The sequence below is a fragment of the Lepidochelys olivacea genome (genome assembly GCF_965140295.1).
Source record: "Lepidochelys olivacea isolate rLepOli2 genome assembly, chromosome: 10".
Classification (NCBI taxonomy): Eukaryota; Metazoa; Chordata; order Testudines; family Cheloniidae; genus Lepidochelys; species Lepidochelys olivacea.
The window spans coordinates 2,642,513-2,667,730 of record NC_140420.1 but is presented as its reverse complement, the minus strand read 5'-3'; the positions used below and the strand labels follow the sequence as shown (position 1 = coordinate 2,667,730).

Genomic DNA, 25,218 nt, shown 5'->3' with positions numbered 1-25,218 from the left:
CAAAGCATAGTTCTGGTGATGGAGAAATGAAAAGCACTGCAACATATTTCCTAGGTCCCTGGGTATCTAGCAAGCTATCTGCTCATCCCCGTCCCACATCTCAGCTCACGATTGTATAGATGCACAGGAAAGCACTGATAATTCACAAAGGTGACATGCTCATGAGGGTGAAGGTCACTGGAAACCTCAAGGGAATTGTGCAGTGGGCACCCACCCGCTCTGGGAAAGGAAGGGAAGGGTACTGTACCAAATACATGCATGCCTCAGGTCTCCCGGGTATCACTCTGCTGATGTGTGCAATGGTCATGGCAGTTGTGGGACTAGAATTTGTATCCCCTTATGCCAGACTACAGGCCCTTGTCATATATGAGCTAACGGAGAATCTCCCTTAGCTCTTTCCAGCATATGGCTCTGACACACAGTTGAGCAGTTCTGATTGCACCCATTAGAGGGCAGTGTGTACACACACACACAGACACATGCATGCTCACACACACACACACACACTTGTTCAGGTCAATATACTGTACCATCGCTTATTGGTGTCGGGCAGGGGTTCTCAAACTGGGGGTCAGGACCCCTCAGGGAGTCACGAGGTTATGACCTGGGGGGGTCGTGAGCTGTCAGCCTCCACTCCAAACCCCGCTTCGCCTCCAGCTTTTATAACAGTGTTAAGTATTAAAAAGTGTTTTTAATTTATAAGGGGGGTCAGGCTTGCTGGGTGAAAGGGGTCATCACTACAAACGTTTGAGAACCACTGCTGTAGGGGAATGAAGCATCAGTTGACCAAAGGTGGCTGCCTGCCATTGTTCTTACAGTTAACACCCCAGGGCCCATCATTTGGTATAGTTACTGGATTGAATCTGGGTGTCTAGAAAGAGTGCCGGTTATGTTCTTATGGGGGCCACCCCACTTTTTTGGCGAATGCCAGTTTCATGCAGGGTGCCCTGTGTTAGGTGATAGCAATGCCAATGTTCCCTCATGAGGAGGAAATGTAGACCCCCGAATGACACGTTTGGCTCTAAGTGAGGGAGAAACCGGTATCCAGGCCGGGGGGGCCCTAAGTCTGCAGAGATCACACTGACTCCGGATCACAAAAATTCTGGCAATAATTTTCTTCTCAAAGCTCTGTGGTTCACTGTTAAGCCCCCACCCCCACCCCTTTCTTCTCCAGCGGTGTCCCCAAGCCTCCAAAGGGGATTTTGATTTTTTGGAGGGTGTTATTGCAGCATCACTGTTCGGCAGGAGGCTGAGGAGCAGAGTGTGCAAAGCCCTTTTCAGCCGTCTCTTACCAGAGATATTGGCTTTTTTATGATGTATGACACTAGAGGAGAGAAAAGATGCCTTCCCATTTGATTGTCTGACACAGGCTCCAAACACCCAGTGAAAAGGGAAGCTTGTGGGAAAGCTGGTCGTGGCTTTGGCTTGTGGATTCTGCCATTGCCACCAGTGTTAGTGGGTTTGGACTGGGCCTGCTGTGGCCACAGATCCATCGTGGGGGGTGAACTCCTGCAGAGTCCAAGCTAGCGTCCATTGCAATCCAGCGGCAAACTTCCCACTGGTTTCAATGAGGGCAGGAGCCAGTCCACAGAGAGCATGCAGGGCTGGAGAACTGAGGCACTGTCCGTGTGCGTGAGAGACGGAGAGAGCGCTAATCCTGACACAGGCTCTCTCCCCGCCCCCCTCACTTTTGCATCATAGACAAAGTCTTCCCTAAGTAAAACACCATTAGCAGCTCACTGAGGAGAGGAGCTGTTCTCTCGCTGGAGGGTAATGAGGCCACTGACCGAGAGTCCGAGGGGAGCTGCAGGAGCTCTGAAAGGCTTTCTCTGGAGAGCAAGGAGTCACAAGTAGGCCAGCATGCTGTCAGCCCTGCTGAAAGTGCACAGCCATTTAGCACATTTGTCAAACAGCCCCGGGGAGCCTGTGGCAGTAGCCAATGGTGGATACAGTGTGCCAGGGCGGGGAAGATTGAGCTTGTGCCGTGTGTTCTTTATAACCATCTGCATGAGGTTGGCAGCGTCTGCCTGAATCTCTCTGCCCATTAGTTGGCCTAGCTCCTGCCAAGAAAGGATTAAGTGGGTTCTGCTGGCTCACTGATCCCGGCTGCACTACACTGGAAATTTTCGAAGAACGTCCCACTCTGATTCAGCTCCACCCATCTTAGTAGTGGTGGGAGCCCTAGTGTAACGCTTTGAGCACCATGTCATGTAACCCTGCTCAGAGCCCATTCACATGGAAGCTTCCAAGCTAGATAACATGTGGATTGCTGAACCAATAATAGCAACCCTAGGACATTTTTGGAAAGTTTTCCTAGTGTAGAAGAGCCAGTGAGGCAAGAGGTTCGCTACCCTACCCAGATAGCCACTCCCACCTCCCTTCTATCTGGGGAAAGAGGATCTAGGGCATGGGCTGAGCAGTCCTGGGGGAGGACTCATTTGGGTGATGTTTCAAGATGCTGCTTATGTGATCCAAACCAGTTCTTCTGTCCTTGATTGCAAATATGTCTACAAAATACACAGCGAATGTAAATGACAAACAATGAACCTCCAAATCACTTTGCTTTGAATCCTGTTCCAGCTTTCCTGGGGTCCACTAGCATGCCCTTGAATAAAACATCACCTGCACCAAGATTAAGACAAGCAGAGAGAAGAGTTAGTCCTGCTGCTGCAGCAGATGAGGAAAGCCCTGGTTCTCTCTGGAGTGGATCACTCTTCTAGCCCAAGCGTCTCCCTGAGCAGCATCACACAAGCTGACATTCTGGTAGACAGCGGGCAGTTGTCATTTCCAGGGGTCTGGCCAGGGAAGTATTGTGTGCGGTGATAAGCTAAGTTACCTAATCAAAATTCACACGAACGAGGAGAGAAAATTACTGAGATCCACCACAGGGACAGCTAAGAAGAGGATGAATAATGGCAGAAGCCTTCTGCCTTTTCTCAATCCCTCCTGGCCGGAGTATGAATTAAACCAGCACAATATGACTCAGTTACATTAAGCAGTGACAGTGGCATCTCCGATGCATGCATCATCTGTGGGAATTACTTCGAGAAAGCTGGCAAGCCCCAGAATCACAAGCGTGGGGTTCTGTTCGTAGGAGCCCTGGTTCCCCGTGCCTGGATTCTGGGCACATGCAGGGGAGTTCTGACTTACCCCAGGAAGAGGAGAGGATTGCCCTGTGATGTGAGTACAAGTCTGCCCTACATTTTTACAAGTGGCCACTTATTGTGGATGTCCCATTTTGGGGCGTCCAGCTTTGGACACTCAGGTCCTGACTTTCAGAGGTGTTGTGTACCTGCAGCTCCATTTGACCCCACTGAAATTCCGCCACTTCTGAATTTGGCCCAGAGGCCCATTTTAAAAATGAAGTGAAGCTGCAAAATTTGGATCCAGAACAGTGTCTCAACCCCCCCTCCCCCAGAGGTTCAAAGATTATTAGAACTGGGGTGCAGCTCAGGGACAAAACTTGCAAAATTTCAACCTGGGTTTGGATTTTGAACACTCTCAAATTTTGCAGTGTTGGTTTGGACGTCTTCTGGAGGTCTGTGGATATGCATTGCAAAGCGACTGTAATATAGCCCCATGCGTGGTGCAGTCTACCCATGCGACCATGAATGGTCAAGGGAGGTCCTTAGAGCACCGAGCAATTTCAGAGCTGGTCAGAGGTTTTCTGGCCTTCACTGCTGTGCACTCGTGCACAGAGATTGTCACACCAGATCAGAACGGGGGTCCACCCGGCCCAGTGATCCCCCCTGACAGTGGCCAGGAATAGCTGCATCAAGAAGGGGCAAAAAACCCTGCAGGAGAGCCTTAGGGAATAAGCTGTGTGTGTAGGAAGCACCTTCCTTCCTATCCCAGCTCCTCAGCGGTTGGCTTAGGCCCTGAAAGAGAAGGGTTTATCGCCCTTATTTGTTTATTTTCCCTTTAAGGTAGGCGAACACCCTAACATCCCAGGGTAATTGCTTTCCACTACAGTGGTGCTGGTCCCACTTGGGAGCAGTAAAGGAAACTCAGTGGAGAACTCTGTAGCAGACTGAGTAGGATGCAGTGCACAGTCTGAGGGGATGCAGTGCACAGTCCCAGGGGGACACAGTGCATAGGCTGGGGATTAGTCTTAGCAGATGGGAAAGGGGGAACCTGCTGTCAAACTTATTTGATGTTCGTTTTTCAATCCTACGGGAGTTTTAGGTAAGTCCTAAACCCCATGGGTCCAAAAGACATGTGAATGCTTCTTCATCCAGAGCCAGCGTTCCCTGACACTGGGGCATGTTCTAGTCCTTGCTTTGCTTTGTGAGGCGCGGAACTCACCGCTGCAGGTTTAGCTCTAGTTATCCAAGTATCAAACATATGCTCTCTACAACTACACTATCCGGGATAAAGGCGAGGAATCCTCAGGCATGACCTGATTCCCAGCTGGGGTCAGGAAAAAATTCCTCAATATTATGGGGGTTTGACACCTTCTCCTGGATCATCAGGCACTGATCACTGGCAGAGACTAGCTACTGCACTATTGGTCTCACTGGTGGTCTGAGAAGTGGATCGAGAGCTCCCTGTCCTGGACCAAAGGAGTTGGGGTTTGAATTTGTAACACAGATTTATTTTCTCCCACATGTTATTAGGGCTTTGGACTTAAATACCTGCGAACAAGAAAGGGGAACAGCAAAGCGTTTTAAACAGCCTGGTTACAAATACCCTCCCTGCTTGACTCTTCACGCTTTGCTTCCTTGATACCTGTGATGTCATGACGCTACTTGTTCTCTGCAGGCCCACAGGTTTAAAAAAAGGCAGAAATTCTCACGTAGATGGCAAGCAGGAAAGAGTTCAGTCCAGGCTTTCCTGCTAGAGGATAAAGAAGCAGGAAAGGGCACAAGCCCGGCTTTAGTTTCCCTTTGCAGGTCTCCTTTAATAACGGGTAGGTGGCTGGGTGGGTCGTAGGGCTGGCGGTAACCACCGCGGCCTATCAGGAGGTCGGGCACTGAGCTGAGTATGTGTGTGAAGCAGTAGCTGCCCCTCGGGAGTAGCCGAGTGCGTGGAGGGCTGGTCCCCGTCCCGTCACTCGGGATGTACATACAGGGGGATCCCGTAGACACTGCCGCAGCTTCCCTCTTCCTAGACCGCCCTATCTGGAAACGCACACAGAGGGTTGACAGAGAACGGGGGCTACCTCCTGTCCCCATCCCCAGTGCTCCTGAATCAGGGTGAGGGGAGAAGGCCAAGTCTGTGTTGTGGGGGAGCCATCAGCATTCGGGCTCCAGGATCGTTCTCTCTGAATTACACTGTTGTGCTGTTTGCTCAAAAGCTGGGCATTTTTTCTGGGTGTCATGTGACTTAACGGTTGCCATGGTAACTATCTTGGGTTAATGAATAGCGTGGAGTAAAAAATCCTAGATAAATGTCAAAGCATAAAATAGATTCTGCGGGGCGCAGGGCTGGGTGATGGGCAGCTCGGGAAGCGCGCGGCTGGCTTTGCGCACATTACATGGCGGCTGGCGCTGGGAGCCAGAGCTCTCTGTCTGTCTGTCTGTCACTCTCACACCCTCCCTCAACTTCTTCCCCGGGGGCCCTTTCTCACCCCTTCCCTCCCCAGCTCGGCTCTCGCTCCCTCTCTCCCCTTTCCTCTCTTCTGACGATTCCCCTTCCTCAGGGCTTAGCTTCCCCCGGGTACACAGTGACCTGTGCAGCACCTTGGTCCCGCAGCCAGTGGCCTTTGAGTCTGTTCAGCTGGGCCCTAGCACCCTTCTCCTGCAGCTCCTTGGTGAGTCCAGCTCTAGGCACTTTGTTCCCCATCCAAACCAAACAGGGAGCCAGATCTCCTCCCCCAGAGTTGGCCCAGTGCCCCTGTGGTGGGGAGGGCAGCAGAGTGTGTCAGGAGCATGGCCAGCCCTCCATGCTCTCGCCAGCCCAGGAACTGCCACTGAATCGTATGTCCCTTCCCTTGCAATAGCCTTTTTTCTCCCTGGGGTGGCCCCTTCCCTGCAGCCTGGGCATGAGATCTCGGTGACCTTTATGGCTGCCTAGGACCCTGTGCCCTCTGCCCATGCACCCTACAGACCTTCCTGGAGACAGCTCTGTCCAGATCCCATGTCAAGCAGCTCACAGCAGAGTGAGTGCCCCACCTGCCTTCCTTGCTCCCAGCTGAGCAGGCTCTGCCCTGGCAGCAACCCACGCACAGCACACATGATGGCAGACAGGAGAGCAAGTGCTACCAAGCGGTACCAGATTGCTGGCCTGCTTTGGTCGGTGCTTCCACCACGGCCTGCTGTAGGCTGCGATGGTGTCCTCTGGACCAGCTGCGTAGGGTTGCCACTTTCGGTTGGACGTATTCCTGGAGGTTTCATCATATGACATAATCTTTCATTAAAGTTTTAGTCCCTGGAGACTCCAGGACAATCCTGGAGGGTTGGCAACCCTACTGCTGCATCAGTTAGAACTTGGGCAGTCCAAGTCCTGCTGCCTGCTTGTCTGCCTGGATCTGTTTTCTCGTCCCAAGCCCACCTCTGTGGTATCCAGGCAGCTCGCAGGCTTTAGGAATGACACCGCTCTTCCCCACCCCTTCAGCTGTTCAGTTTGTCACATTTTTTGTTCCAGAATGAGGAGTGTGTGTGTGGGTGTGTGGGAGGGTGTTAGAATTGCAATTTCCAAATAATTTGCTGTCCTGTCAGTATCCGTGGTTGCCCGAGAACGGACATGCTTTCTATACCAGGCTTAGGAACCTAGGAATTGCCAGATGGTTTCAGACCCAAGGTCCATCTACCCCAGTATCCTGTGGCTGGCAGTGGCCTGTGTCAGCCGCTTTGGGGAAGGTGTAAGATCCCACCACAGCAGCAGCCATGGGATTATCTGCCCCCACGTTAGGTCTCATCCTGCTCTCTAAAGCCCTGAAGCTAGAGGTTTCATGTCCCTGCCAAAATGGCTGTTAGCATTAATTACAATAATGCTGGATACTTTTGAGATCCATAGAAATGCACAATCCCTTTGTGAATCTTGTTAAATTCTTGGTGTATTCTCCTGTATACACTACTATGGAATGGCTCCTTCTGTACTTTACCGTCCCCAAAACACACACACACAACACAGGAACTAAAACTATCTGACATGTAAGCAGTGTCAGGATGAGCTCCACCCTGACATCTGGTGGTGAGGTGTGGCAAGTTGTGGAAAAGAACTTCAGGGGCCGATCTCATTTGCATAGGCACACCCACCACGCCTAGAATGAGACCATAGCTGCCCAAATGGTCACTTTGGCTGCTGTGGGATCCCCAGTGTCTCTGTTATTGGGGCAGGAAGAATAAATTGCTATTACCCTGATTATGGGAACTGTGCTTGGAACTGTACGTGGCCTTTTGTTATGATGGAGGGATTCACCATCAACTAAGTAGCACTCGCTAGGCAAGGGTCATGGGTTCCAAAACTGTGTGAATGGAGAGAGGCTGGGGACAAGTATTAATACTTGGTGGCATGGGCCCCTTGGTGAGGGCCTTACATGCTGATTGCACTTCCTCCTCTCTCCACTGTGGAATATCAGAGCTAATTTTGATTTCATTAGAAGTCTAGTTATAGGCTGCTGAGCTCACTTTGGGCTGACAGTGCACCAGCACTGGGGCTCCCCTACTATAAGCTGAATTCACCTAAGAGCTGAAATCACTGAGTGTTGTGTTAAGTAGTGGGGGAGCCTGAAGATATATTGTGGAGCAATTTGCGGGACGGCTGGTGAAGCAGTTCGACGCGGAGCAGTGTGTGGATGGCAGGAGCTGCTTGTGGGCCATGGAGCTGAGTGAAGGAGTTCGTGGGGCGGCTGGCAGAGCGGAGCGCAGCTGAGTGAAGGAGTTCGTGGGGCGGCTGGCGGAGCGGAGCGCAGCTGAGCGAAGGAGTTCGTGGGGCGGCTGGCGGAGCGGAGCGCCGCTATGGAGCTATGGGGCGGTCAGCTTCAGATCACGTAAGGTGCCTCTTACCCCTGTCCCATTTCCACCCAGATTGGGAGGTAAAGCTCCGCCGATAAACTTTCGAACTCTGGGGCTGCCCTGACCAGGGACAGAGACTTTTGGGGCATTGGACTTTTGGGACTTTGGGTGATTTGGGGTTGCTGGACTCAAGAACCAAAGGGAAAAGGGCATGCCCCAATTTGCCTGGGGTGGGGTTGTTTTTGCTCATGGGTTGTGTTATGAATCCTGTTGGTGGTGTTTCCCCAACATAATGCCACATTGTTTCTCTCTGTTATTAAAAGACTTTTGCTACACTCAGACTATGTGCTTGCGAGAGGGGAAGTATTGCCTCTTGGAGGCGCCCAGCGGGGGTGGTATATATTGGTCCCAGGTCACTGGGTGGGGGCTTGAGCCGGTTTGCATTGTGTTATTGGAATGGAACCCCTAGATATTGAACCCGGCCCTTGTTGCTGCCAACTCTGACGGGCAGATGGGTTACATTTTTGGGGGCTCGTCCGGGATCGCCTGGGTCAGTACCCCTCGCAAGCACCTGTTGAGTGATCCACTACATTGGGAAACAATTTATATTTTTTTTTGTTTGTGCTTATATTTTGAGGAAATTACTGTTTGTATAATGGCTAATATGTCAGGTTTGTTGGGCCCTGGCTCAGCAGCTTCTAGCTCAGAGGCTGCAGCCTCGGCTGATGATTGGACAAAAGCTCTGGGGCAAATATTGGAAAAGGTTGTGCTTCCCCATGCTGAGTCAGACTCTTGTCGTAAGTTAAGATTATTTGCTGGGGAGGAGGAGTTTGAACCCTGGTTAGAGCATACCACTGAAATGCTGCAAGAGTGGGCCGTACCAGATGCAGAAAAGCGAAGATGCCTTATAGAGAGCCTTGGCGGCCCAGCATTAGATGTGATTCGCACCCTGAAGCTCATTGACCCTGGGGTCAGTGTGAAGGACTGCCTAGAGGCCCTTGAACACAACTTTGGGAGCGTAGAGGGCCCTGAAGACAGCTACTGTAAGTTCCTTAATTCCCGACAACAAAAGGGCGAGAAGGCTTCAGCCTACATACAGAGACTGGAGAGACTGCTTCAGAGAGCTGTCATGAGGGGAGCAGTGACTGCTGAGCAGATGGATCAGACCAGACTGGCTCAAATTGTAAGAGGAACTCAGTATCAGAACCCGATTCTACTTCATCTCCGGCTAAGAGAACGACGGGAACATCCCCCAAGTTACTCCCAGCTGATAAAAGAGGTCCGAGAGGAGGAAGAAAGGCAGGCTGCCAGTGAGTTTTGGGAAGCCCAAACATCGGAGCCAGCCAGCACAACACCACTGCAAATGGCCAGTGTACTGATGGTGAGCACCAGAGAGGAACTTGCCCAACAAATGCAGGTCCTGACGGAACGGATAGCTGAGCTGCAAAGTACCGTTGACCGAGTTAAGACTTCTAGGAATAAGAAGCCTCAAACTGTGGCGATTGAGAAGCCCGCACTTAGAGCCACCATCCCCCCCAGGCGAAGGGGGAAAGGTCAATTCTTCTGCTACCGATGTGGTCAGGATGGACACAGTGCTGCCAAGTGCCGTAATGAAGAAAACCCCTCCTTAGTGTATGGAAAGCTGAGGATCAGTTGGGAGAGATCCGGTAGCTGCCAGAGGGTCTGGGGACGGGGACCCCCCAGGTCTGCAGGATTTGAAGATTCCCCCAGAAAAGACTGTCCAGCTGGGATCCCTGCAGGACTGATAGGGCCTCGAGCAGAGGTCATGGTGAGGATCGAAGGGGTGGAGTGTAAAGCAGTGCTTGACACTGGATCTCAAGTGACTATTATATTTCAGTCATTCTACCAACAGATGCTTAGGCACCTGCCTATACAGCCACTGACTGGCCTTGGCCTATGTGGCCTCAGCATGGATGAATACCCCTATCAAGGGTATGTCATAGTGCACCTGGAATTCCCAGAGGAGGTTGCTGGGGTAAGAGAAGAGGTAGACACAGCTGCCTTAATATGCCCTGACCCTAAAGGGACTTCTGATGTGTCTGTGCTGATAGGGACCAACTCCAGTCTCTTCAAGGTACTCGCGGATTACTGCAGAAGGCGGGCTGGGGACCAGTACCTGAATACCCTGATGATCCATACGCTTTGTGCTGAAGCCTATAGGAAAATTGAGAGCGCTAAAAGGGACACATCTGAGCTACCGCTTGGGGCACTGAAGTACGCGGGCACAACCCCCTTAGTAGTGCCTGCAAGGACGGAGCAAGAAGTGCTTGTCATGAGTACCTGTCTGAAAGGCAGTAAAGGGACGTTAGCAATGATAGAGCAGCCGATGGGAGGAGAGCTCCCTGAAGGAGTGCTGGTCCCCAGTGGAGTCATAACCCTACCTGCTGAAGCCCAGGAAAGGGTGACTATATTGATTGCTAATGAAACGAGTCGTGATATTTTTGTGAAGCAAGGACAAAAGATAGCAGACCTCTTTGAGCCTGAGTCGATTGTAAAACCCCAGTATGAAACTCCAGTTTCGGCAATAGACCCAGCAAAGTTTGACTTTGGAGATTCACCAGTGTCCGAGGACTGGAAAGATCGCCTGAGGAAGAAACTTTGTGAAAGATCCAAGGTGTTCTCACTGCATGAGTGGGATGTGGGATGTGCAAAAGGAGTAGAGCACAATATCAGACTACATGACTCTCGACCTTTCAGGGAGAGATCTAGGAAGATTGCTCTCTCTGAGATGGAAGATGTGCGACATCATCTTCAGGAGCTGGCTGCGAATGGCATCATTACAGAGTCCCGCAGCCCATACGCCTCACCCATTGTGGTAGTCCGCAAAAAGAATGGGAAAATCCGGATGTGTATTGACTACCGCACCCTAAACAGCCGTACTGTGGTCGACCAGTACACTATGCCTCGAGTGCAAGACGCCTTAGACTGTTTGCTGGGAAGCCAGTGGTTCTCTGTGTTGGATCTTCGAAGTGGATACTACCAGATCCCTCTGGGAGAAGAAGATAAGGAGAAGACAGCCTTCATCTGCCCATTAGGGTTTTATGAGTTTGAACGCATGCCCCAAGGGATTTCTGGAGCACCTGCCACCTTTCAACGTCTCATGGAGAAAGTTGTGGGAGACATGAATTTACTGCAAGTGTTAGTTTATTTGGATGACCTGATTGTGTTTGGAAGAACCTTAGAGGAGCATGAAGAAAGACTTCTTAAAGTGCTTGATAGGTTGGAGGATTATGGTCTGAAGCTTTCAATTGACAAATGCCAGTTCTGCAGAACCTCAGTGAAGTATGTGGGTCACATTGTGTCCCAAGAAGGTGTGAGTACTGATCCTGATAAAATAGAAGCACTCACTACATGGCCACGTCCAAGTAACTACAGAGAACTCAAGACCTTCCTTGGATTTAGTGGCTACTACCGCAGATTTGTGAAAAACTATGCTACGATTGTAAAGCCTCTGAATGATCTTACCAGGGGACATCAGTTCAGCAAGAACAAATCTAAGTCCAAGAATAAGGGGAGGTCCCCAAAGCCTCCTGTGCAGAGACACAATGGCCCCTTTGCACCATTTGGGCCACGGTGGGATGAGAGATGTGAAAGGGCTTTTCGAGAAATCATTACTTGCCTAACTCATGCTCCAGTCCTAGTTTTTGCTGACCCAAGCAAACCATTTATCCTGCATACTGATGCCAGTTTGGAGGGTCTGGGAGCAGTCCTGTACCAGGAAGTGGAAGGCAAATGTAAACCTGTAGCCTTTGCCAGCCGAGGATTGTCTGATAGTGAAACTCGCTATCCCACCCACAAGCTGGAGTTTTTGGCCTTGAAATGGGCCATCACTGAGAAATTTCGAGACTACTTGTATGGTGCTCAGTTCCAGGTGTGGACAGACAACAATCCACTGACTTATGTGTTAACAAGTGCTAAGCTGGATGCTACAGGGCAGAGATGGGTGGCCGCCTTGGCTAGCTATGAGTTCAGCATTCAGTACCGATCAGGGAGAAGCAATGTAGATGCAGATGCATTGTCCAGGCGTCCGCAGGCTCCAGAAGTTGCTGTGATACCCACAGATGGAGTGAGAGCTATTTGCAGTGTGAGTCGCCGAGAGCCAGAGGCCCGTGAAGACTTTCAGGGATGTGTTGCAGAAGCTTTGGGCCTGCCCCCTGAATGCATGCCTTCTGCTTCGGTGAACTATATTGCATTAGACCAATCTCCTTTGCCCATGCTCAATGCGGCTGACTGGCAAGAAGCCCAGCGGCAAGATATTGACATTCGTGATACACTACTTGCCAAAAGGGAGGGGCGAAGCCCAACTGCGGTTGTCCCACCTAACCCGGAGGGTAAACTACTATTGAGAGAATGGACCAAACTAAAACTGATTCAGGGAGTGCTACACCGAATGACCACTGACCCTTTACAAAAACAACGAGCACAACTAGTACTGCCAAAAAAGTACAGAGCCCTGGCCATGAGGGCCCTGCATGATGACTTTGGGCATTTAGGGATGGAGAGGACCCTGGAACTTATTCGTAGTAGGTTCTATTGGCCCCGAATGGCTGAAGATGTTCGCAGGAAATGTGAGACTTGCGCTCGATGTGTTCAAAGGAAAACTCTGCCCACGAGGGCTGCATATCTCAAGAACATCACCAGCAACAAACCTTTGGAGTTGGTATGCATTGATTTCTTGTCTGTAGAGGTAGACAAGAGGAATGTTGGAAACATTCTAGTAGTGACTGACCATTTTACACGGTATGCACAAGCATATCCCACACGTGATCAGAGGGCCACCACCGTTGCTCGAGTATTGTGGGACAAATATTTCTCAGTCTATGGATTCCCGGCTCGGATACACTCTGATCAGGGGCGGGATTTTGAGAGTCACCTTCTGAAGGAGGTGCTGAAGATAGCAGGAATTAAAAAGTCTAGGACAACGCCTTATCACCCCCAAGGTGATCCTCAGCCAGAGAGGTTCAATCGAACCCTATTAGATATGTTGGGAACTTTGCGACCAGAGCAGAAGGCAACCTGGAGCCAGCATGTCGCATTTCTGGTGCATGCCTACAATGCCACAAAGAACGATGCTACGGGAGTCACCCCATATCTCTTGATGTTTGGGCGAGAACCAAGATTACCCATAGACTTGTGCTTTGGTGTATCAGAGGATGGAGATAGCTATGAAACTCATCAGCAATATGTATCCCGACTAAGAGAAAAGCTGCGGGATGCTTATCGCTTAGCTACCGCTGCGGCTCGGAAGAACGCAGACCGCAACAAACATCGATATGATGCTAGAGTGCGTTCGCAGGAGCTCCAGCCGGGGGACAGAGTCCTGCTGCGAAATTTGGGTATTGCTGGCAAACACAAGATAGCTGACAGATGGAAGGCAATACCTTACCTGGTGATGGAAAAGCTGGGAGATCTGCCGGTCTACAAGATCAAACCTGAAGACGGTCCAGGGCAAATAAAGACGGTGCATAGAAACCTTTTGCTCCCTGTGGGGGAATTGGTAAGCACCCCTTGTGAGATGGGCCACGGCAGGGCCGCCGGGCAGAACAGAGGTGCTAGACCAAAGCCGCCATCCAACACAGACAGTGGGCCCCCTGCAGCTAACTTACCCCTATTCTGCACATCTGAGAGTGAGTCTGAGGAGGAAGACACAACCCTGGTGTATCCTGGGATGGAGACAAGATTTCAGTCTCGATCAGCTGAACCAAACGAGAGTTCTCCCTTTTCCGCCCTAAACCCATTGGCGGAACTATTTAGGCCCCTTTCTGATACCCCGGTGCTGCTGATGAGACCCCCCTGTGATGACAAACACAGGTTATTGGACAATGGGGACAGACAGGTAGAGGATGTCCTGGGCACCTTGGACCCTCCAGCGTTAGAACTAGGAGTGCAGGGGCCTACGCCAGTAGCCGAGGGACCCTCCAGGGAAGCCTCTCCATCCGTCACTCAAGAGGATGTTCCCCTTACTTCGGCAACAGAGATTCTCAATAGACGAGACAGGGTGATAAGACCAGTGAAACGGTTAACTTATGATGCACCTGGGGTGACTAGTGAGGAGCCAATACATTTAGCACACAGGCTTGTGGAAGCTAAAGTGGGCTTCCTGAGGCCCTTTGGAGGAAACCAATGAGTTGGTATAAAGGGAGTGTGATTTGTCGGGACGACAAAGTCTCGGCTGGGGGGAGGATGTAAGCAGTGTCAGGATGAGCTCCACCCTGACATCTGGTGGTGAGGTGTGGCAAGTTGTGGAAAAGAACTTCAGGGGCCGATCTCATTTGCATAGGCACACCCACCACGCCTAGAATGAGACCATAGCTGCCCAAATGGTCACTTTGGCTGCTGTGGGATCCCCAGTGTCTCTGTTATTGGGGCAGGAAGAATAAATTGCTATTACCCTGATTATGGGAACTGTGCTTGGAACTGTACGTGGCCTTTTGTTATGATGGAGGGATTCACCATCAACTAAGTAGCACTCGCTAGGCAAGGGTCATGGGTTCCAAAACTGTGTGAATGGAGAGAGGCTGGGGACAAGTATTAATACTTGGTGGCATGGGCCCCTTGGTGAGGGCCTTACATGCTGATTGCACTTCCTCCTCTCTCCACTGTGGAATATCAGAGCTAATTTTGATTTCATTAGAAGTCTAGTTATAGGCTGCTGAGCTCACTTTGGGCTGACAGTGCACCAGCACTGGGGCTCCCCTACTATAAGCTGAATTCACCTAAGAGCTGAAATCACTGAGTGTTGTGTTAAGTAGTGGGGGAGCCTGAAGATATATTGTGGAGCAATTTGCGGGACGGCTGGTGAAGCAGTTCGACGCGGAGCAGTGTGTGGATGGCAGGAGCTGCTTGTGGGCCATGGAGCTGAGTGAAGGAGTTCGTGGGGCGGCTGGCAGAGCGGAGCGCAGCTGAGTGAAGGAGTTCGTGGGGCGGCTGGCGGAGCGGAGCGCAGCTGAGCGAAGGAGTTCGTGGGGCGGCTGGCGGAGCGGAGCGCCGCTATGGAGCTATGGGGCGGTCAGCTTCAGATCACGTAAGGTGCCTCTTACCCCTGTCCCATTTCCACCCAGATTGGGAGGTAAAGCTCCGCCGATAAACTTTCGAACTCTGGGGCTGCCCTGACCAGGGACAGAGACTTTTGGGGCATTGGACTTTTGGGACTTTGGGTGATTTGGGGTTGCTGGACTCAAGAACCAAAGGGAAAAGGGCATGCCCCAATTTGCCTGGGGTGGGGTTGTTTTTGCTCATGGGTTGTGTTATGAATCCTGTTGGTGGTGTTTCCCCAACATAATGCCACATTGTTTCTCTCTGTTATTAAAAGACTTTTGCTACACTCAGACTATGTGCTTGCGAGAGGGGAAGTATTGCCTCTTGGAGGCGCCCAGCGGGGGTGGTATATATTGGTCCCAGGTCACTGGGTGGGGGCTTGAGCCGGTTTGCATTGTGTTATTGGAATGGAACCCCTAGATATTGAACCCGGCCCTTGTTGCTGCCAACTCTGACGGGCAGAAGGGTTACAGACATGCCAACACGCATGAAACATTGTGGGATGTGGAACATCATGGAAAGCCATGTGGGTTAACCCTCTCCCTCTCCCACACCCCATTCCTGTGTCCTTTGGCCAGTCATCTATTAGGCGTATCTAAAAAGCCAGACCAGGTTCCCCACAGTGAAGTCTGGACCTGCCTCGCAGCCAGGGGTGAAAGTAAGTTAGAGGACTCACCGGTACACCGGAGTCCTGAGCAGGGGGCGTGGCCTCAACCGGAAGCGGCAGGACCTTAAATCCCTGGGAGCCCGGGGCCCTTTAAATCACCCCCGAGCTACCAGCTGCAGAGGCGGCTGGGAGCCCTGGGGCTCGGGGGTGATTTAAAGGGCCCAGGGCTCCAGCTATCACAGCGGAGCCCTGGGCCCTTTAAATCACCCCCAAGCCCCGGGGGCTCCCGGCTGCCACCGCTACCCCAGGGTTCTGGCAGAGCTTTAAAGGGCTTGGGGCTCCACTGTGGTAGCAGCTGCCGGAGCCCCGAGCCCTTTAAATCCCGGCCTGAACCCTGCTGCCCGAGCCACCCCTACTGCCTTGGCCCTTTAAATCCCCGCCTGAGCCCTGCTGCCCGAGCCTTGGGATAGCGGTGGCCGGGCTCCATCGGGGATTTAAAGAGCCCGCCGGAGCCCCTTCGCTGCTACCCCAGGGCTTTGGCAGCAGGGCTCCGGCGGGGATTTAAAGGGCCAGGGCAGTAGGGGTGGCTCGGGTAGCAGGGTTCAGGCCGGGATTTAAAGGGCCCCGGGGCAGTAGCAGCGGCTGGAGCTCCGGGGCCCCTTAAATCCCCGCCACAGCCCCGCCGCCGCTACCCCAGGGCTTTAAATTGCCCTCTCGGAAAGCCGGTCCTGGTACAGCGCACCAGCTCTTACCAGTACGCCGTACCGGGGCGTACCGGCTTACTTTAACCTCTGCTCACAGCTGAATCAGCCAGCCTGATGCTCAGCCATGTTCCAGCACCGGCCAGGGCTCCCCGTGCTGGTTTAGACTGACAAGGAGAACTTCAGAAGAGATAAAACCCAGGGAAATTAGTATTCTCATTTCCACACGTCACCAATAGACTGACTTTGTCTCCAAACTTCTCTCCCACACTGTATCAAGCGAAAACATTTCTCTCTCTCTCTCTAATCAGATAATGAATGCTGGCCCCATGACCCTGCCCAGGAGTTTATGACAGCTGGAGATGTTCAGACTCTGAGAGTGAGCCAGTGCACTTGGGAAAGGTCTTGTAAAGTTCCACACACTGTGCACCATGCTCTTCGCTAATAGGAGCATTCCAGCCATTAAAAGGCACAAAGGGCAGATCTATATTGAATAGAACAGAGCTCAGACTTTGTGTAGCTTTGAGATGCGAGTGAAGCCAAATGGATTTGAAGGAGGCACCAGGAAGGTTATAAATTGATTTCTAAGTGCAGCCACTGTAAGGTTTAGACTCATTTAATGCAGAACCCTTGTTTCTTAATCAGCAGCGAAGAATCGGACTCTTTCCGTTTGAGCCATGTCCGAATCTCTTCCTGGCGAAGGATTCTACCACTTTGCACGTGGCCCATGTGTTTCTCAGTGCGGACGTGTGTGGCGGCAGGGTGTGCAGAGTGGGTCTGTGCGTATATGGGAGTGGGTGTATGCTGAATCAGTGTGTGTGTGCGCGGGGGGGCATATGCCTGCGCTGGGTCAGAACACGTTTCTAATGGCACTGCGTATATATGCTGGGTCAGGATGTGTGTAGTGTGTGTGCTGGATCTGGGTGTGTTTGAGTCAGTATGTGCATTGTATATGTGTTGTACAGATTACAGCTTCCTTGAATTTACTCATATTTTGAAATTATTTGCATTTTTGACCGTCTGGATTGAATTTGAATGCTTGAAATCTGAGCCCTGTTGCAGAGTAGGAATTGCTCCTATAGTCGGACTAACGTGCTCCTGCTTGCGACGGCTGGTGTGCTATTCTCTGTGGTTCGTTTTGTCCCCGGGACTCCACGCAGCAGCCACGTAGAGGAGTCAGAGATGACGCAGAGGGTTCTCTCCAAGATGCTTCTGAAGGTCTGGGAGTCAGGTCAGATCCCAGCTACACCAGTGTAAATCCAGAGTAACTTCACTGAAACTAGTGGAATTACACCGATGCAGTGAGCTGCGGCTCACGAAAGCTCATGCTCAAATAAATTGGTTAGTCTCTAAGGTGCCACTAGTCCTCCTGTTCTTTTTACACCAGTGAAAAACTGGAGGAGCCTGAGATATGCATGGACCACTGGGTGCCCCCCTGGGCCTGTATCCAGCAAAGCTTTCTAGCATGTGTTTTTCTTTGAGCATCTGAGCAGTCCCAGTTGACTTCAGTGAGACTATTTAAAATTAAGCACATACTTGAGTGTGATGCTGGATCAGGGTGCTAGAGGCTACACAAATCTCCACAAACTTCTGTGGTTGTAAATATTAAGAACAGGACTAGAGCTGGGCAAAGACAGGTCATCGCATTTCCTGGAAGAGTTTGAGATTTCCAAATTTGGTTTCATAATGATTTGGAATAAAACCCAAAATTTCAAAATTCTCTGCAAAAGGGAATGGAGCCCTGGCTCAAGGGTAGAACGCCCTGCAGAGCCTGGAAGCCCTGGGGCACCTGGCCACCGTGTAGTCCATCTGGCAGGCTGCCCCCAGAGCCACAGACTGTGGAAGCCCTGGGGTCACTGACCAAGGGGCAATCTGCGTGGCGGGCTGTCCCAGAGTCATGGACCATGGAAGCCCTGGGGTCTCCAGCAGCCCACCAGGTGTACTGCCAAGGATCTGGGCAGGAAAGCTGGCATGAAACCAGGCAGATTTCCAAAGGAAGTGTTCCTGGCAGGCAGGGTTTGAAACCTTCTTGGGTTAAAGAGGAACTTAACTGAAATCAGACGGTCCCTGTGAAACGTTTTAATTTTGACAAATCGGCAAATTCCAATGAAAAAAACGTTTTGCAGGAATTCTTTCAACCAGCTCTAAGGGGATCCTGGTTTCAGTTACACTGCTGTTGTCTGGGTTTGCATCTGTGGCCTGATCACCTAAAAACTAGCTCAGCCTAGCAGTATCACTCAGGGCTGTGGAAAATGTTGCACCTTTTGCGGTGTAATTAGGTCGCCCCAACCCCATGGCCAGGTCGACGGAAGAATTCTTCCATCAGCAGAGTTCTCCCCTCTCGGAGAGGTGGGTTAACTACGTGATGTCCGACGTAGCCGCACTAGGGCTCTCCAGGTGCGGTACCAAGCCGTGCTCTAGCAGCTACAGCATCGATGTTCCCTGTGCAACTCAGATCAGAATCTGTCCCATGAGACCAGGCTTCCCTGTGGCTTCTTTATCCCCAGTCCTGGCTGAAACCCAGCCAGGCCGCTGTCCTGCTGCCTTTGACCTTCCCAGCAGCTCTCCCACGGATGCCAAGGTGAGCAGCATGGGGAAGCAGCCAGAGACGGAGGTGTTCTCAGGACCTTTTGTTTGTTTAAAGTTTAACTGAATTTATCTATACGCCAAAAAAATCTCTGTTTTAGGCAAAGGTTTGGCCCAGACCTTATTTTATTCAAATAGGTTCCCATGTGTCTCAGGATCATGGGCAGTGCCTGAACACCCCATTCGGGGAGGCTAGTCCCCTGCCCTGCTCCTACTGCCCGAGGCTTAGCATCCCCTGGCCTATTATACCCACTGCTCAGGATCCTGGTCTGCCTGTCTGGCCATTCACACTATGTGTTTGCAGGTCAGCAGATCAGAGCTGCTCCTCTTTACAGATAAGTAGCTAGAGAGAAGAGGCCACACTGTGAGGAAGAGGGGCTGATCTCTCTGAACGCTCTTGTGCCTCTGAGCACGAGCAGCAGCTTGGCAATCTGTGTCTTTGTTGGGTTATCTAGCAGAGCAGTCCAGTACTTAGCCTGGGAGGAGATGACATGAGCCTCCCTCTTAGTATCATAGAATATCAGGGTTGGAAGGGACCTCAGGAGGTCATCTAGTCCAACCCCCTGCTCAAAGCAGGACCAATCCCCAATTTTTGCCCTGATCCCTAAATGCCCCCCTCAAGGATTGAACTCACAACCCTGGGTTTAGCAAGCCAATGCTCAAACCACTGAGCTATCCCTCCCAGTCAGACAGGCACAGTGGCAGGGCTGAAGCCTGGGAAAGTTTTCCCAAGTGGTAACAGATGAGCTCATAACTTGCAGGGCTTTCCATTCAAATGAGAGAATGTGGAGTGAAAGGGCTGGGAGGATTTTATCTACAGACCCACTGAATGATTCTCCACTAAAAACCCAGTGAAGGATTTGCCCGAAGCGGGCGGGCAGTGAGAGCAAATTGTTGCCTTGCCTGCTTTATTTGAGCTTAACAGAAGAAAAGGAACGTTCATTCGTGCCTTTCGGCCCGTCAGGCAGCGTCAGTGCTGGACAAGCACGCTTTCAACTGGCCGGCTTTCGAGACAAGTGCCTCTGTATATCACACAGGGAGGAAAGTGAGACTCAGTTGAATACTAGCCAGAGGCAGGCTGTACATAACTGCAGAATAATAACAGGGCTGAGAATGACAGGGTTCAGAGGAGCAGCCGTGTTAGTCTGTATTCGCAAAAAGAAAAGGAGGACTTGGGGCACCTTAGAGACTAACCCATTCATTTGAGCATGAGGTTTCGGGAGCTACAGCTCACTGCATCGGATGCTGAGAATAGTTCCCAGTACAACAATGCAACCACTGTGCAGCACCGCTAGCCAGAGAGAGGGCAAACCACTCAGGTTAGATCAATTACACAGGCCCGCTGAATCCTGTAGGAGATCAGTAAAGATAGCAGGGTCTGGGACTATTAAAAGAAATAAGCACAGTTTACATTTATACGGTGACTTTCAATATCCCAGCACAGGGGTGCTGAACAATTGGTAGAGTGGGGGTTCTGAGAGCCATTGAACCTAACTGCCTATGATGGAAATGACTTCAAGTCGGGGGTGTGGCAACCCCCCCAGCACCTCTAGTTTCAGCACCTATGTCCCAGCATGCTTTGCAGAATAATTACAGGAATTGCGTCCTCATTGGGGGTGGGGGACACAGCCCACAGCAATACCACCCCAGGGCACGGGAATGGGGTCAGGCAGGAGCAGAAAAGAGTGGGGTACCCAGTTACTCTTGCAGAGGAACAGCTGGTGCACAGAGAATGTGATGGCTCAGATTGCTGCTCTGGCGCAGAGGCTTGCTGAAGGGAAAGCAAATTTTCCCTGTAAGTCGCTGGTCTGAACCCAGCCTGGCTCAATAACAACTGAGTCGCAGATGATCACTGACAGCAAACGGAGGTAGCTTCCTCTAGCAAACAGGCCTTCCTCTCACTGGGGGAATCGATGTGTAATTTCAGAGAGCAACACGTTCTGATGGTCAGCTCCAGCCGTTCCAGGAGCCTAGGAAAACCGTGGCACCACGGGGGCTCCGCTGCCCAAACGTGACCCTCTGCGGGTTTGGCTGCTGTGGAGGTGACGAAGGGTCAGCACTACAGCCAAGGAAGCAAAGCTGGGAAGAGTTAAATCTGTCAGGCTTCCCTGCAGATGCAGCTAGGTCGCAGCAGTGTCCCTGGAAATGACGGAGCAAAGTGAATTCCCAGGAATCGAGCACAGTGCAGCAAACCCCACCCAAGAGCAGGGCTCTCCAGAGGGAAAGGGGAACGCCTCAGCTCTGACGACCTCCCCAAAGTGCAAGGGAGGGAAGGGGTGGGGAGGGGAGGGGAGGATTGGACGTCACACAACAAGTGGGTCAGCGTTAGGTATAGGGGGCTGTGGCTGTGTGGGATGCCTGGTGTGAGCGGAAAACACGTGTCCTTCCCCAGAGCTCTTTCCCAGCGCCAGCTCCTAGCTGCTCCGGTGTCCGTGTTTGTGTCTGGGTCAGTGGGCGTTTGTGCAGCGCACAGAACTCTGGGAGCCTGTCAGAGTGAGGGGGTGTTGGGTGCCTCGCCCTCGGGGAGCACACACAGGGCGGGGGGGGGGAGCCAGGAATCTGTGAACCTGTTGGGAGAGGGGTGGGAAAGTGGGGAGGGTTTGGGTGCTCATGGGTGCTGTGATGACAGATGGCAGGTGCCACTTTTAACCTTCAGCCTTTTCTTGTGTGTGAGACTCCTGAGTGCCAATAATAAACGGTTCAGGGTAGAAGCAGATCCTGCCCTGGTTAGCTCCAAGGGCCTGCCTGAGTGAAATGGAAAGCTGGGTGCTCCAGAGGTCAATTGACACACAACCTTCATTTGCTGGGAAGCTGAAGCTTACTGAGGACCAATCAGTGGGATGGAGCTCCGTGAGGAGCGGTTTAGAATTGCCAGCGCATGGGGCTATTTGCATGGATCCCTCATGCCTGGGCCACACAGGGATGAGCGAGAGGCCAGAGGCCTGCGGTAAGGATCTTTGTGCAAGGTTCCTGGGGCTTAATGAATCGTCTTTGAGAGATTCCCGTGCATGGCATTCCACTAGGGACTAGCCAGCGTCACAACCCAGCCCACCTGCTCGGTGGCTGTTCGTTAGCTGACCCACAGCTAGGCAGTGGGATGTTGTAACAGAGTGCAGGCGTGAATAAGGCGAAGGTTTTCAAGGCAGCCAAGAGATGTTGCTGTTTGTGGCACAGCAGGCTGTGTTGCTTTGGGAAACAATCACACCCCCAAACTTGCCAGGAGTTTCCAAGAGTTACTATCTCCTAGTGGCCAGAGCAGTGCCGCAATAGCCTGATAAGGAATCAGGGTAGCCTGCCCCGTGGACAGACGGCACTTGAAAGCCAGATTGTGGGGAATGCCTCCCAGGCCAAGCCCTACAAGGAGGGGAGAAGTTTTAAAGTCAAATCCTCAGACACAGGCTGCCGAGGCAGCTCTGGAGCCTAATTCCCTGGGTAGCTCGGCTGCTGGTGTTAAACCCAGAGGGAAGCCAGCCAGATGGTAGCTGTGTGTAGCAGGGAGGTGGCTTTGCGGACCTTCCGTTGCACCTTCTCTGCTCATCCCCAGAGTGGGTCTCAAACCCTCCTCGACCCATCTGGAGAGATCTTGAAAACACCACTGATGCGTCCATTGGGTTTGTGTTTCCTTAGGAACGTTCCGAGGAGTGTGTAAAAAAATCGATCATTTCCCGGAGGATGCAGATTATGAGCAAGACACGTCCGAGTACCTCCTACGTAAGTCTGTGTCTACACTCGGCCTCTTGTGATTCTGCTTGTTACCTCCTGGCGTGCCCTCAGAGCCTCGGGTGAGAGCAGCGGCTCTACGAATGTAAAGAGAGAATGTATGAAATATTAATATCACTCTCCAAAATGGTGACTTCCTCCCTGAATTCTGGCAGTTCCTTTCGTTCCCATAATATGCAGACACACTCTGGCATCAGCTCTGCCTCTGCCCCTCTGTGGTGCTGCTTGGGATGCCCGTGCCTGGCCTGGAGCTGTGCTTCCTGCTGCTTGAACCAACACCAACAGGTTCTTGCCGGCCAATTGTAGAGGCAGATCAGCAAAGGTCCTTCTATGGTTCATGGCCTCCCGACCAGAGTAAATGGCACCTTCTGTTTGCTGGTGTCATGAGGTCACATCTCATAAGCATCTTTAAGCAGCTTTCTCCTTTGTCCCCTTTCAAATCTGTCCCTCCCTTTCCCAGGCCCAGTCCTGTAAGATATCCAGTATCCTCAGCTCCCGGGAAGCCTGCAGCTGCTGCAGTGTCAGGAGCTAGGCCCTTGCAATTTTGCTGCGAGAGGATTTTTTTTTTACAGTGATTCCTCTCCTCCTTTGTGTCCTGCGTTTCCGCAGCCGGCTCTGGAAATTGTTGGCATTCAGTGAGGTGAGGATCTGATGCCTCTGGCATGTCTTCTGCCAACAGCTGTCAACTGCAAGTAGATTGAATGGAAACAGACCTGGCAGACCTCCCAGGAAATGCAGAATCCTCCAGCTTTCTGGGGTGCCCTGTCTTTTCACCTGATCAGGAAACCTAGCAAACGAATGGGTGTTTATATGAAAGGAACCTTATAGTGGAGGTGGGCCAGATTCTGAAAGAAGGAGCCGTATCCCTTTTACACCTCCACAAATGTGTGTGCAAATAAACATGGAAACACAAATGTGCAAATGGACACCTATGCATTCCACACAGATGCACACAAACTCACAGGTAGATATGCACCCACGTGTGCAAAGAAACATTGTACCTATGCTCACATACTACAAATGCACGTGTTCACTCACACATGTGCACCAAACACCCACACACATGCGTGCACAATCGCACATATATGCGTGCACACCACACATCTGCAAACATTTTCATTTTAGCAGATTAAAAGAAGCCTTTTTTTAAAAAAACCCAGAATTTCATTTTAATGGGGCTGCTCTATAGTCCCTGGGCTTATTTTAACGGGCCTAATGGGGAGAAGAGAACCCCAAACCTGAGCACAGCCCATTAGATGCCTTTGCTTTAGCAGCAGATAGTTGTTTGCTGAATTAATTAACTTTGGCCATTTTGGAGGCCTCAACCTTTGCAAGTCCAATTAAAAAAGGCAAAAAGGCCTGTTTTCTGTAATTGCCTGGGCTTAATGCCGCCAAAGCTGGTACTGAAATGGCTTGGCTCACAAGGGGAGGAGAATTAAAGAGAGGAAAGGTTTTTTACGTAAAGCCCTAGCTCCTGGAGTCATGTTGTTGTTTAAGAGTCTCAGATTTCATTTTTTTTAAAAGTAAATTTCTAGTCCTCATGTGGAGAAAAGCTGGAAAGCATGCCTGGAAAACCCAGAGGGCAAATAAAAAGAACTCTAGATGTGTTCTTTGGTAAAATATCTTGATTTCATTATGGGGGCGGGGGTCTGACCCATGATTTTTGAATGCTTGGGGATGGCAGTACTGCTAGTCTCAGGGCTATCCCCAGTCTCATGAGAAGTGGTGTTTTTCCTAAAGCTCCAGCACCTGGAGTCATGTGACTATACCAGAATATAAGCTTTCAGGCTAAAAGAAAAGGTACATTTCTAGTCCTGATGTTTGTGGGGGAAAGCTGGAAAACCTGGCCCTGAAAGGTTAAAACCCAGGAGGCAAATAAAAAGAACCAGACTTTGTTCATTTTAGAATCTCATGGGTTTTAAGACAAATTCATTATTTGAGGGGCCTGACTCATCATTCTGAATGGTGGTCAGGGTAGGTACTGCTGGCTCATGGACCGTGAAGCAGGTCCTGAAGTTTCCAGTCTGCAGAGCTATTCTATGGGCAGAATTAAAGTCGGCAGGGGTGGGGGGCGGGGGCAGCACAGACAGAAGGTCTGTGCAATAACTGGGGAAGGAATGGACTGGGTTTGTCCTGGAGGGCAGTAGCCGGCCCTTTCAGTGTTGATGACCTTAGGCCCCAATCCTGCAGGTCTGGGCAGACCCACCGGTAGCATAGGGACTTTGTTATTATTAGAAACCTCGTTAGAGACCCTGAGTTATGCTCTTAACCCTTTGTGTTGCTCAAGCCATGCAAAGGGCCAGATTCTGCACATAAGCAGCCAGCAGGGAATTATCCTTGGAAAGGGGAACTCTCCTTTGGCATAAACCTGGTGGAGTCAGCACCTGCACCAACTGAGCCCACCCAACCGTGGCAAAAGGAGTGTGTCCAGAGAAGGGTGTACTGGAGGAAAGTGATCTTCCACTGCCCTGAGGTCCCTTTGTGGCATAAGTTAGAGCAACTTCTCGGCTGCTCTAACTCACACCAGGCTGGCACAGCATCAAGGAGTCATAACCATCTCAATGCACCTTCAATCCTCCCAGCACCCAAGCATTTTACTGTATTTCTAGCTCCTGAGCATGTACAATTGAAATCAGTGGGAGTCAAT

At 51.3% G+C, this 25,218-nt stretch overlaps 1 protein-coding gene across 3 annotated transcripts in view; it reads left to right on the top strand.

Annotated features, from left to right (window-relative positions):
- Positions 1-25,218, top strand: part of CACNG3 (calcium voltage-gated channel auxiliary subunit gamma 3) — a 70,157-nt gene that overhangs the window by 39,448 nt on the left and 5,491 nt on the right. For 2 of the 3 annotated variants that reach the window (XM_084641791.1, XM_084641790.1), the window contains one exon: positions 22,479-22,562. The exons of the other annotated variant lie outside the window; for it this stretch is intronic. In XM_084641791.1, coding sequence (XP_084497917.1) covers positions 22,479-22,562 — 84 coding nt within the window. The remainder of the gene's footprint in view (positions 1-22,478; positions 22,563-25,218) is intronic. 3 annotated transcript variants of the gene reach the window in all.